This window comes from Chiloscyllium plagiosum, unplaced genomic scaffold (assembly GCF_037043375.1).
Source record: "Chiloscyllium plagiosum isolate Xiang-an unplaced genomic scaffold, Cpla_swu_hap1 HiC_scaffold_41, whole genome shotgun sequence".
Taxonomy (NCBI): domain Eukaryota; kingdom Metazoa; phylum Chordata; class Chondrichthyes; order Orectolobiformes; family Hemiscylliidae; genus Chiloscyllium; species Chiloscyllium plagiosum.
In genome coordinates, this window is record NW_028270179.1 from 43,088,706 (window position 1) to 43,102,119 (window position 13,414).

Genomic DNA, 13,414 nt, shown 5'->3' on the forward strand with positions numbered 1-13,414 from the left:
GTATTGGGGGGGGGGTTTGTACAAGGCCTTGGGGGGGGTTTGTACACGGACATTGGGGGGGGGTTTGTACATGGACATTGGGGGGGGTTTGTACACGGACATTGGGGGGGTTTGTACACGGACATTGGGGGGGGTTTGTACACGGGCATTGGGGGGGGATTGTACACGGTATTGGGGGGGGTTTGTACACGGCCTTGGGGGGGATTGTACACGGTATTGGGGGGGGGGGGTTTGTACACGGCCTTGGGGGGGTTTGTACACGGACATTGGGGGTGTTTGTACACGGGTATTGGGGGGGGTTTGTACACGGGCATTGGGGGGTTTGTACACGGTATTGCGGGGTTTGTACACGGGACATTGGGGGGGTTTGTACACGGACATTGGGGGGGGGGTTTGTACACGGCCTTGGGGGGGGGGTTTGTACACGGACATTGGGGGGGGTTTGTACACGGCCTTGGGGGGGGGGGGTTTGTACACGGTATTGGGGGGGTGTTTGTACACGGACATTGGGGGGGGATTGTACACGGTATTGGGGGGGGGGTTTGTACACGGACATTGGGGGGGGGTTTGTACACGGACATTGGGGGGGGTTTGTACACGGACATTGGGGGGGGGTTTGTACACGGTATTTGGGGGGGGGTTTGTACACGGGCATTGGGGGGGGGTTGTACACGGCCTTGGGGGGGGGGGTTTGTACACGGGCATTGGGGGGGGTTGTACACGGTATTGGGGGGGGTTTGTACACGGCCTTGGGGGGGGGGGGGTTTGTACACGGACATTGGGGGGGGTTTGTACACGGCCTTGGGGGGGGTTTGTACACGGACATTGGGGGGGGATTGTACACGGTATTGGGGGGGGGGTTTGTACAAGGCCTTGGGGGGGGTTTGTACACGGACATTGGGGGGGGGTTTGTACATGGACATTGGGGGGGGTTTGTACACGGACATTGGGGGGGTTTGTACACGGACATTGGGGGGGGTTTGTACACGGGCATTGGGGGGGGATTGTACACGGTATTGGGGGGGGTTTGTACACGGCCTTGGGGGGGATTGTACACGGTATTGGGGGGGGGGGGTTTGTACACGGCCTTGGGGGGGTTTGTACACGGACATTGGGGGTGTTTGTACACGGGTATTGGGGGGGGTTTGTACACGGGCATTGGGGGGTTTGTACACGGTATTGCGGGGTTTGTACACTGACAATTGGGGGGTTTGTACACTGTATTGGGGGGGTTTGTATACGGACATTGGGGGGGGTTTGTACACGGTATTAGGTGGTTTGTACACGGACATTGGGGGGTGGTTTTTTACACGGACATTGGGGGGGTTTGTACGCGGTATTAGGTGGTTTGTACACGGACATTGGGGGGTGGTTTGTACACGGACATTGGGGGGGTTTGTACACGGTATTGGGGGGTTTGTACGTGGTATTGGGGGGGTTTGTACACGGGTAAGGGGGAGTTTGTACACGGGCATTGGGGGAGTTTGTACACGGGCATTGGGGGGGTTTGTACACAGCATTGGGGTGTTTGTACACGGACATTGGGGGGTTTGTACACGGACATTGGGGTGTTTGTACACGGGCATTGCAGGGTTTGTACACGGTATTGGGGGGTTTGTACACGGTATTGGGGGTTTGTACATTGCATTGGGGGGGTTTGTACACGGACATTGGGCGGTTTATACACGGACATGGGGGGGTTTGTACACGGCATTGGGGGGTTTGTACACGGACATTGGGTGTGTTTGTACACGGCATTGGGGATTTGTACACGGACATTGGGGGGGTTTGTAAATGGGCATTGGGGGGGTTGTACACGGACATTGTTGGGTTTGTACACGACATTGGGGGGATTGTACACGGTATTGGGGGTTTGTACACGGACATTGGGGGGGATTGTACACGATATTGGGGGGGATTGTACACGGCATTGGGGGGTTTGTACACGACATTGGGGGGATTGTACACGGGCATTGGGGGTTTTGTACACGGGCATTGGGGGGATTGTACACGGCATTGGGGGGATTGTACACGGGCATTGGGGGGTTTGTACACGGGCATTGGGGGTTTGTACATGACATTGGGGGGATTGTACAAGGACATTGGCGGGATTGTACACGGGCATTGGGGGTTTGTACACGACATTGGGGGGGGTTGTACATGGCATTGGGGGTTTGTACACGGACATTGGGGGGGATTGTACACGGGCATTGGGGGGTTTGTACACGGGCATTGGGGGTTTGTACACGACATTGGGGGGGATTGTACAAGGACATTGGGGGGATTGTACACGGGCATTGGGGGTTTGTACACGACATTGGGGGGATTGTACAAGGACATTGGGGGGTTTGTACAAGGACATTGGGGGGGTTTGTACAAGGACATTGGGGGGATTGTACAAGGACATTGGGGGGATTGTACACGGGCATTGGGGGGTTTGTACACGGGCATTGGGGGGTTTGTACACGGGCATTGGGGGGTTTGTACACGGGCATTGGGGGTTTGTACACGACATTGGGGGGATTGTACACGGGCATTGGGGGGTTTGTACACGGGCATTGGGGGTTTGTACACGACATTGGGGGGATTGTACACGGGCATTGGGGGATTGTACACGGGCATTGGGGGTTTGTACACGACATTGGGGGGGGTTGTACATGGCATTGGGGGTTTGTACACGGACATTGGGGGGGATTGTACACGGGCATTGGGGGGTTTGTACACGGGCATTGGGGGTTTGTACACGACATTGGGGGGGATTGTACAAGGACATTAGGGGGATTGTACACGGGCATTGGGGGTTTGTACACGACATTGGGGGGATTGTACAAGGACATTGGGGGGATTGTACAAGGACATTGGGGGGTTTGTACAAGGACATTGGGGGGGTTGTACACGGGCATTGGGGGGTTTGTACACGGGCATTGGGGGTTTGTACACGGACATTGAGGGGGGTTGTACACGGCATTGGGGGTTTGTACACGGACATTGGGGGGGAATTGTACACGGGCATTGGGGGGTTTGGACAGGGCATTGGGGGTTTGTACACGACATTGGGGGGATTGTACAAGGACATTGGGGGGTTTGTACAAGGACATTGGGGGGGTTGTACACGGGCATTGGGGGGTTTGTACACGGGCATTGGGGGTTTGTACACGGGCATTGGGGGTTTGTACACGACATTGGGGGGATTGTACAAGGACATGGGGGGGGTTGTACACGGCATTGGGGGGTTTGTACACGGGCATTGGGGGGGTTGTACACGGGCATTGGGGGGGTTGTACACGGGCATTGGGGGGGTTGTACACGGGCATTGGGGGGGGTTGTACACGGGCATTGGGGGGATTGTACACGGGCATTGGGGGTTTGTACACGACATTGGGGGGATTGTACAAGGACATTGGGGGGTTTGTACACGACATTGGGGGGGGTTGTACATGGCATTGGGGGTTTGTACACGGACATTGGGGGGGATTGTACACGGGCATTGGGGGGTTTGTACACGGGCATTGGGGGTTTGTACACGACATTGGGGGGATTGTACAAGGACATTGGGGGGTTTGTACACGGGCATTGGGGGGTTTGTACACGGGCATTGGGGGGTTTGTACACGGGCATTGGGGGGTTTGTACACGGGCATTGGGGGTTTGTACACGGACATTGGGGGGGATTGTACACGGGCATTGGGGGGTTTGTACACGACATTGGGGGGATTGTACAAGGACATTGGGGGGATTGTACAAGGACATTGGGGGGGTTTGTACACGGCATTGGGGGTTTGTACACGGGCATTGGGGGGGATTGTACACGGGCATTGGGGGGTTTGTCCACGGGCATTGGGGGGGGTTGTACACGGGCATTGGGGGTTTGTACACGGGCATTGGGGGGGATTGTACACGGGCATTTGGGGGTTTGTACACGGGCATTGGGGGGGGTTGTACACGGGCATTGGGGGGATTGTACACGGGCATTGGGGGGGTTGTACACGGGCATTGGGGGGGGGTTGTACACGACATTGGGGGGATTGTACACGGGCATTGGGGGGGGGGTTGTACACGGGCATTGGGGGGGGTTGTACACGGGCATTGGGGGGGGTTGTACACGACATTGGGGGGATTGTACACGGGCATTGGGGGGTTTGTACACGGGCATTGGGGGGTTTGTACACGGGCATTGGGGGGGGTTGTACACGGCATTGGGGGGTTTGTACACGGACATTGGGGGTTTGTACACGGCATTGGGGGGATTGTACACGGCATTGGGGGGTTTGTACACGGCATTGGGGGGTTTGTACACGGCATTGGGAGTTTGTACACGACCTTGGGTTATGTTCATTGCTGGGTATCGGCTCCTTCGCATGAACATCTGGATTATTACTACCAGAGGTACTGCTGTCAGAGCTGAAACCCAAAGGTGAGGTGAGAGTGACAGTCCCTGACCATCAAGGAGCCCTGAGCAAAACTGCTGAGGCTGCACTTGTGTTCAGTTTTGGTCACCTTGTTATAGAAAGGATGTTATTAAACTGGGTCAGCATGGACGAGTTGGACCGAAGGGTCTGTTTCCATGCTGAACATCTCTATGATTCTGTGACTGTAAGAAGTTTATAAGGATGTTGCCTGGTCTGAGTTATAGGGAGAGGTTGGATAAGCTAGCACATTTTCTTTAGAACGTTAGAGATTGAGGGGGGACTTTATAGAGGTGTAGAACATCCTGAAAGGCATGGGTAGGGTGAATGTGCTCAGTCTTTTTTTCCCCAGGGTTGGGGAATCGAGGACAAGAGGGCATCAGTTTCAGGTTAGAGGGAAAAGAATAAAAGGGAACCTGGGGGACAACTTTTTTCCTAGAGGGTGGTACGGATGTGGAATGGGCTGTCAGTAGTAGTGGTGGACGTGGGCACATTAACAACATTTAAAAGGCATTTAGACAAATACACAGATAAGAAAGGTTTAGAAGGATATAGGCCGAGTGCAGGGAAATGGGGGGGGGGGGGGGGGTCAAAGGGCCAGTCTCCATGTTGTAGGACTCTACAATTCTGAGATACATGGGAACACCCACCCGCAGTAAGTTCCCCTCATCATCCCGACTTGGAAATATATCACCGTACCTTCACTGTGACTGGGTCAGAATCCTGGAATTCCTTCCTGAAGGAGCGTAGTGGGTTATCCCACAGCACGCGGACTGCAGCGTTTCAAGAAGGCAGCTCAGCTGACCTTCTCAAGGGTCAACTAGGGACGTAGCAATAAATGCTGGGCCCAGCCAGCAACCCCCCCACATCCCACAAATAAAACTAAATTATGACTGTCTGCCAGAGGTATTACTGTCAGGATTATTATTGTCCCTGTGTAATCACCGCCTGTCAGAATTATTACTGTCAGCTATTTCTGTTCAGGGCTATTACTGTCGGGATTATTCCTGTTAGGATTATTACTGTCACTCCAGTAATGTCAGAATTATTACTGTCAGCTATTTCTGTTCAGGGCTATTACCGTCGGGATTATTCCTGTTAGGATTATTACTGTCACTCCAGTAATGTCAGAATTATTACTGTCAGCTATTTCTGTTCAGGGCTATTACTGTCGGGATTATTCCTGTTCGGATTATTACTGTCACTCCAGTAATGTCAGAATTATTACTGTCAGCTATTTCTGTTCAGGGCTATTACTGTCGGGATTATTCCTGTTAGGATTATTACTGTCACTCCAGTAATGTCAGAATTATTACTGTCAGCTATTTCTGTTCAGGGCTATTACTGTCGGGATTATTCCTGTTAGGATTATTACTGTCACTCCAGTAATGTCAGAATTATTACTGTCAGCTATTTCTGTTCAGGGCTATTACCGTCGGGATTATTCCTGTTAGGATTATTACTGTCACTCCAGTAATGTCAGAATTATTACTGTCAGCTATTTCTGTTCAGGGCTATTACTGACGGGATTATTCCTGTTAGGATTATTACTGTCACTCCAGTAGTGTCAGAATTATTACTGTCAGCTATTTCTGTTCAGGGCTATTACTGTCAGGATTATTCCTGTTAGGATTATTACTGTCACTCCAGTAGTGTCAGAATTATTACTGTCAGCTATTTCTGTTCAGGGCTATTACTGTCGGGATTATTCCTGTTAGGATTATTACTGTCACTCCAGTAGTGTCAGAATTATTACTGTCAGCTATTTCTGTTCAGGGCTACTACCGTCGGGATTATTCCTGTTAGGATTATTACTGTCACTCCAGTAATGTCAGAATTATTACTGTCAGCTATTTCTGTTCAGGGCTATTACCGTCGGGATTATTCCTGTTAGGATTATTACTGTCACTCCAGTAATGTCAGAATTATTACTGTCAGCTATTTCTGTTCAGGGCTATTACTGTCGGGATTATTCCTGTTAGGATTATTACTGTCACTCCAGTAGTGTCAGAATTATTACTGTCAGCTATTTCTGTTCAGGGCTATTACTGTCGGGATTATTCCTGTTAGGATTATTACTGTCACTCCAGTAATGTCAGAATTATTACTGTCAGCTATTTCTGTTCAGGGCTATTACTGTCGGGATTATTCCTGTTAGGATTATTACTGTCACTCCAGTAATGTCAGAATTATTACTGTCAGCTATTTCTGTTCAGGGCTATTACCGTCAGGATTATTCCTGTTAGGATTATTACTGTCACTCCAGTAATGCCAGAATTATTACTGTCAGCTATTTCTGTTCAGGGCTATTACCGTCGGGATTATTCCTGTTAGGATTATTACTGTCACTCCAGTAATGTCAGAATTATTACTGTCAGCTATTTCTGTTCAGGGCTATTACCGTCGGGATTATTCCTGTTAGGATTATTACTGTCACTCCAGTAATGCCAGAATTATTGCTGTCAGCTATTTCTGTTCAGGGCTATTACCGTCAGGATTATTCCTGTTAGGATTATTACTGTCACTCCAGTAATGTCAGAATTATTACTGTCAGCTATTTCTGTTCAGGGCTATTACCGTCGGGATTATTCCTGTTAGGATTATTACTGTCACTCCAGTAATGCCAGAATTATTACTGTCAGCTATTTCTGTTCAGGGCTATTACCGTCGGGATTATTCCTGTTAGGATTATTACTGTCACTCCAGTAATGCCAGAATTATTGCTGTCAGCTATTTCTGTTCAGGGCTATTACTGTCAGGATTATTCCTGTTAGGATTATTACTGTCACTCCAGTAATGTCAGAATTATTACTGTCAGCTATTTCTGTTCAGGGCTATTACTGTCGGGATTATTCCTGTTAGGATTATTACTGTCACTCCAGTAATGCCAGAATTATTACTGTCAGCTATTTCTGTTCAGGGCTATTACTGTCGGGATTATTCCTGTTAGGATTATTACTGTCACTCCAGTAATGTCAGAATTATTACTGTCAGCTATTTCTGTTCAGGGCTATTACTGTCGGGATTATTCCTGTTAGGATTATTACTGTCACTCCAGTAATGTCAGAATTATTGCTGTCAGCTATTTCTGTTCAGGGCTATTACCGTCAGGATTATTCCTGTTAGGATTATTACTGTCACTCCAGTAATGTCAGAATTATTACTGTCAGCTATTTCTGTTCAGGGCTATTACCGTCGGGATTATTCCTGTTAGGATTATTACTGTCACTCCAGTAATGCCAGAATTATTGCTGTCAGCTATTTCTGTTCAGGGCTATTACCGTCAGGATTATTCCTGTTAGGATTATTACTGTCACTCCAGTAATGTCAGAATTATTACTGTCAGCTATTTCTGTTCAGGGCTATTACTGTCGGGATTATTCCTGTTAGGATTATTACTGTCACTCCAGTAATGTCAGAATTATTACTGTCAGCTATTTCTGTTCAGGGCTATTACCGTCGGGATTATTCCTGTTAGGATTATTACTGTCACTCCAGTAATGTCAGAATTATTACTGTCAGCTATTTCTGTTCAGGGCTATTACTGTCGGGATTATTCCTGTTAGGATTATTACTGTCACTCCAGTAATGTCAGAATTATTACTGTCAGCTATTTCTGTTCAGGGCTATTACCGTCGGGATTATTCCTGTTAGGATTATTACTGTCACTCCAGTAATGTCAGAATTATTACTGTCAGCTATTTCTGTTCAGGGCTATTACCGTCGGGATTATTCCTGTTAGGATTATTACTGTCACTCCAGTAATGTCAGAATTATTACTGTCAGCTATTTCTGTTCAGGGCTATTACTGTCGGGATTATTCCTGTTAGGATTATTACTGTCACTCCAGTAATGTCAGAATTATTACTGTCAGCTATTTCTGTTCAGGGCTATTACTGTCGGGATTATTCCTGTTAGGATTATTACTGTCACTCCAGTAATGTCAGAATTATTACTGTCAGCTATTTCTGTTCAGGGCTATTACTGTCGGGATTATTCCTGTTAGGATTATTACTGTCACTCCAGTAGTGTCAGAATTATTACTGTCAGCTATTTCTGTTCAGGGCTATTACCGTCGGGATTATTCCTGTTAGGATTATTACTGTCACTCCAGTAATGCCAGAATTATTACTGTCAGCTATTTCTGTTCAGGGCTATTACCGTCGGGATTATTCCTGTTAGGATTATTACTGTCACTCCAGTAATGCCAGAATTATTACTGTCAGCTATTTCTGTTCAGGGCTATTACCGTCAGGATTATTCCTGTTAGGATTATTACTGTCACTCCAGTAATGTCAGAATTATTACTGTCAGCTATTTCTGTTCAGGGCTATTACTGTCGGGATTATTCCTGTTAGGATTATTACTGTCACTCCATTAATGTCAGAATTATTACTGTCAGCTATTTCTGTTCAGGGCTATGACTGTCGGGATTATTCCTGTTAGGATTATTACTGTCACTCCAGTAATGTCAGAATTATTACTGTCAGCTATTTCTGTTCAGGGCTATTACTGTCAGGATTATTCCTGTTAGGATTATTACTGTCACTCCACTGTTACTATCGCGAGAGCAATGGTGTTGGTGAAACTAATGACCGATTAATCCCCTGGACCTGATGGCAGGATTTACACCGCGAATGGTCTGTGTGGTATGGCCCTTCCTGAGGAGCTGAGCATGTGACTACAGTGATAGCGTTTAGGAGAGTTTAGGAAAGGGTTTGGAAGGACACTGGGCCAGGAGCAGGCTGGTGGGAATGGTTTAGTTTTGGATTAGGGTCAGCGTGAACTGGTTGAGCTGCAGAGCTCTGTTCCCATGCTGTATGACTAGCTGCAGAGATAGTGGAGGCAGGTTAGTCTCCACTCTGTCTCGCCGTCTCTAACAAACATTGGTCCCAGTGTGGTCAGTCTCAGTACCCCTCTCTGGCCAGTCTGCTGTGGTCACACTCTCCCTCTCCGGCTGGTCTCGCTACGGTCACACTCTCCCTCTCCCTGCGGTCACCTCTCTCTCCCCCCTCTGTCCAGATGATCTCCCTAGTGGACAGTCCCTGACAGACCATGCAGATTGAGGAGCCTGGCCCCGTACTCAGCCTGGCTGAGCTGATGCTGGATGTGGAGGAGTCCTGGTGCGTTGACTGCAGTGACCAGGAGATCCAGGACACAGAGACATGGACTCCGAGTCCACAGGAGATCCTGCGCCTGTACGGGACCCTCGCTGAGGAGGGGGGCAGCCTCGAACTGAGCTGCAGACCCCTACCCCGTCGCCCACCCACTCCCGAGGCTGACCCCACACACGAGGAAGAGGAGGAAGAGGAGGAGGCTGGAGAGGAGGAGGAGGAGAAGTAAGATAACTCCTCGCGCCCCTGCCCACCGCCCCATTCCCCACTCTGCTCCTCTCCCTGACCCTCCCCCCTCCCAACCCCACTGCGCGCTCTACCCCCTGAGTCTGTCTGTCTCCCCCCCCCCGTGTCTGTCTCCCTCACTCCCCCCCGTGTCTGTCTCCCTCACTCCCCCCCCGTGTCTGTCTCCCTCCCCCCCCGTGTCTGTCTCCCTCCCCCCCGTGTCTGTCTCCCTCACTCCCCCCCCGTGTCTGTCTGCCTCCCTCCCCCCCCCCCCGTGTCTGTCTCCCTCACTCCCCCCCGTGTCTGTCTCCCTCACTCCCCCCCCGTGTCTGTCGCCCTCCCCCCCCGTGTCTGCCTCCCTCCCCCCCCGTGTCTGCCTCCCTCCCCCCCCGTGTCTGTCTCCCCCCCCCGTGTCTGTCTCCCTCCCCCCCCGTGTCTGTCTCCCTCCCCCCCCCGTGTCTGTCTCCCTCCCCCCCCCCCCCGTGTCTGTCTCCCCCCCCCCCCGTGTCTGTCTCCCTCCCCCCCCCCGTGTCTGTCTCCCCCCCCCCGTGTCTGTCTCCCTCCCCCCCCCGTGTCTGTCTCCCCCCCCCCGTGTCTGTCTCCCTCCCCCCCCCGTGTCTGTCTCCCCCCCCCGTGTCTGTCTCCCTCCCCCCCCCCCCCGTGTCTGTCTCCCCCCCCCCGTGTCTGTCTCCCTCCCCCCCCCCCGTGTCTGTCTCCCCCCCCCCCCGTGTCTGTCTCCCTCCCCCCCCCGTGTCTGTCTCCCTCCCCCCCCCCCGTGTCTGTCTCCCTCCCCCCCCCGTGTCTGCCTCCCCCCCCCCCGTGTCTGTCTCCCTCCCCCCCCCGTGTCTGCCTCCCCCCCCCCCCCGTGTCTGCCTCCCTCCCCCCCCCGTGTCTGCCTCCCCCCCCCCGTGTCTGCCTCCCCCCCCCCCGTGTCTGTCTCCCCCCCCCCCCCCCGTGTCTGCCTCCCCCCCCCCCCCGTGTCTGCCTCCCCCCCCCCCCGTGTCTGTCTCCCTCCCCCCCCGTGTCTGTCTCCCTCCCCCCCCCCCCCGTGTCTGTCTCCCTCTCCCCCCGTGTCTGTCTCCCTCCCCCTCCCCACCTGTGTCTGTCTCCCTCCCCCCCCCGTGTCTGTCTCCCCCCCCCCCCGTGTCTGTCTCCCCCCCCCCGTGTCTGTCTCCCCCCCCCCTGTGTCTGTCTCCCTCCCCCCCCGTGTCTGTCTCCCTCCCCCCCCCTGTGTCTGTCTCCCTCCCCCCCCGTGTCTGTCTCCCTCCCCCCCCCCTGTGTCTGTCTCCCTCCCCTCCCCCCGTGTCTGTCTCCCCCCCCCCCGTGTCTGTCTCCCCCCCCCGTGTCTGTCTCCCTCCCCCCCCCTGTGTCTGTCTCCCTCCCCCCCCCTGTGTCTGTCTCCCCCCCCCCCGTGTCTGTCTCCCTCCCCCCCCGTGTCTGTCTCCCTCCCCCCCCCCCCCCGTGTCTGTCTCCCCCCCCCGTGTCTGTCTCCCCCCCCCGTGTCTGTCTCCCTCCCCCCCCCTGTGTCTGTCTCCCTCCCCCCCCGTGTCTGTCTCCCCCCCCCCGTGTCTGTCTCCCTCCCCCCCCTTTGTCTGTCTCCCTCCCCCCCCCTGTGTCTGTCTCCCTCCCCTCCCCCCGTGTCTGTCTCCCCCCCCCCCCCGTGTCTGTCTCCCTCCCCCCCCCGTGTCTGTCTCCCTCCCCCCCCGTGTCTGTCTCCCTCCCCCCCCCCGTGTCTGTCTCCCTCCCCCCCCCGTGTCTGTCTCCCACCCCCCCCGTGTCTGCCTCCCTCCCCCCCTGTGTCTGTCTCCCTCCCCCCCCGTGTCTGTCTCCCTCCCTCCCCCCCCCGTGTCTGTCTCCCTCCCCCCCCCCCCCGTGTCTGTCTCCCTCCCCCCCGTGTCTGTCTCCCTCCCCCCCGTGTCTGTCTCTCCCCCCCCCCCCGTGTCTGTCTCCCCCCCCCCCCGTGTCTGTCTCCCCCCCCACCCCGTGTCTGTCTCCCCCCCCCCCGTGTCTGTCTCCCTCCCCCCCCCCGTGTCTGTCTCCCCCCCCCCCCCGTGTCTGTCTCCCCCCCCCCCGTGTCTGTCTCCCCCCCCCCGTGTCTGTCTCCCCCCCCCCCGTGTCTGTCTCCCCCCCCCCCGTGTCTGTCTTCCCCCCCCCCGTGTCTGTCTCCCCCCCCCCCGTGTCTGTCTCCCCCCCCCGTGTCTGTCTCCCCCCCCCCCCGTGTCTGTCTCCCCCCCCCCGTGTCTGTCTCCCCCCCCCCGTGTCTGTCTCCCCCCCCCCCCCCGTGTCTGTCTCCCCCCCCCCCGTGTCTGTCTCCCCCCCCCCGTGTCTGTCTCCCCCCCCCCCGTGTCTGTCTCCCCCCCCCGTGTCTGTCTCCCCCCCCCGTGTCTGTCTCCCCCCCCCGTGTCTGTCTCCCCCCCCCCGTGTCTGTCTCCCCCCCCCGTGTCTGTCTCCCCCCCCCCCGTGTCTGTCTCCCCCCCCCCCGTGTCTGTCTCCCCCCCCCCCGTGTCTGTCTCCCCCCCCGTGTCTGTCTCCCCCCCCCGTGTCTGTCTCCCCCCCCCGTGTCTGTCTCCCCCCCCCGTGTCTGTCTCCCCCCCCGTGTCTGTCTCCCCCCCCGTGTCTGTCTCCCCCCCCGTGTCTGTCTCCCCCCCCCGTGTCTGTCTCCCCCCCCGTGTCTGTCTCCCCCCCCGTGTCTGTCTCCCCCCCCCGTGTCTGTCTCCCCCCCCCGTGTCTGTCGCCCCCCCCCCCGTGTCTGTCTCCCCCCCCCCCCGTGTCTGTCTCCCCCCCCCGTGTCTGTCTCTCCCCCCCCCCCGTGTCTATCTCCCTCCCCCCCCCCCGTGTCTGTCTCCCCCCCCCGTGTCTATCTCCCTCCCCCCCCCGTGTCTGTCTCCCCCCCCGTGTCTGTCTCCCCCCCCCGTGTCTGTCTCCCCCCCCCCGTGTCTGTCTCCCTCCCCCCCCCGTGTCTGTCTCTCCCCTCCCCCGTGTCTGTCTCCCCCCCCCCCCCGTGTCTGTCTCCCCCCCCCCCCCGTGTCTGTCTCCCCCCCCCCCCGTGTCTGTCGCCCCCCCCCCCGTGTCTGTCGCCCCCCCCCCGTGTCTGTCTCCCCCCCCCCCCGTGTCTGTCTCCCCCCCCCGTGTCTGTCTCTCCCCCCCCCCGTGTCTATCTCCCTCCCCCCCCCCCGTGTCTGTCTCCCCCCCCCGTGTCTATCTCCCTCCCCCCCCCGTGTCTGTCTCCCCCCCCGTGTCTGTCTCCCCCCCCCGTGTCTGTCTCCCCCCCCCCGTGTCTGTCTCCCTCCCCCCCCCGTGTCTGTCTCTCCCCTCCCCCGTGTCTGTCTCCCCCCCCCCCCCCGTGTCTGTCTCCCCCCCCCCCCGTGTCTGTCTCCCCCCCCCCCCCCGTGTCTGTCGCCCCCCCCCCCGTGTCTGTCGCCCCCCCCCCCGTGTCTGTCTCCCCCCCCCCCCCGTGTCTGTCTCCCCCCCCGTGTCTGTCTCTCCCCCCCCCCGTGTCTATCTCCCTCCCCCCCCCCGTGTCTGTCTCCCCCCCCCGTGTCTATCTCCCTCCCCCCCCCGTGTCTGTCTCCCCCCCCGTGTCTGTCTCCCCCCCCCGTGTCTGTCTCCCCCCCCCCGTGTCTGTCTCCCTCCCCCCCCCGTGTCTGTCTCTCCCCTCCCCCGTGTCTGT

The 13,414-nt window shown here is 56.0% G+C and overlaps 1 protein-coding gene across 1 annotated transcript in view; it reads left to right on the forward strand.

Annotated features, from left to right (window-relative positions):
* The window catches only part of pagr1 (PAXIP1 associated glutamate-rich protein 1), a 29,374-nt gene that overhangs the window by 7,950 nt on the left and 8,010 nt on the right, over positions 1–13,414 (forward strand). Inside the window, exon 2 of the mRNA XM_087981921.1 lies at positions 9,428–9,744. Within this exon, the coding sequence (XP_087838047.1) occupies positions 9,461–9,744 (284 nt within the window). The 5' untranslated portion in view covers positions 9,428–9,460. The remainder of the gene's footprint in view (positions 1–9,427; positions 9,745–13,414) is intronic.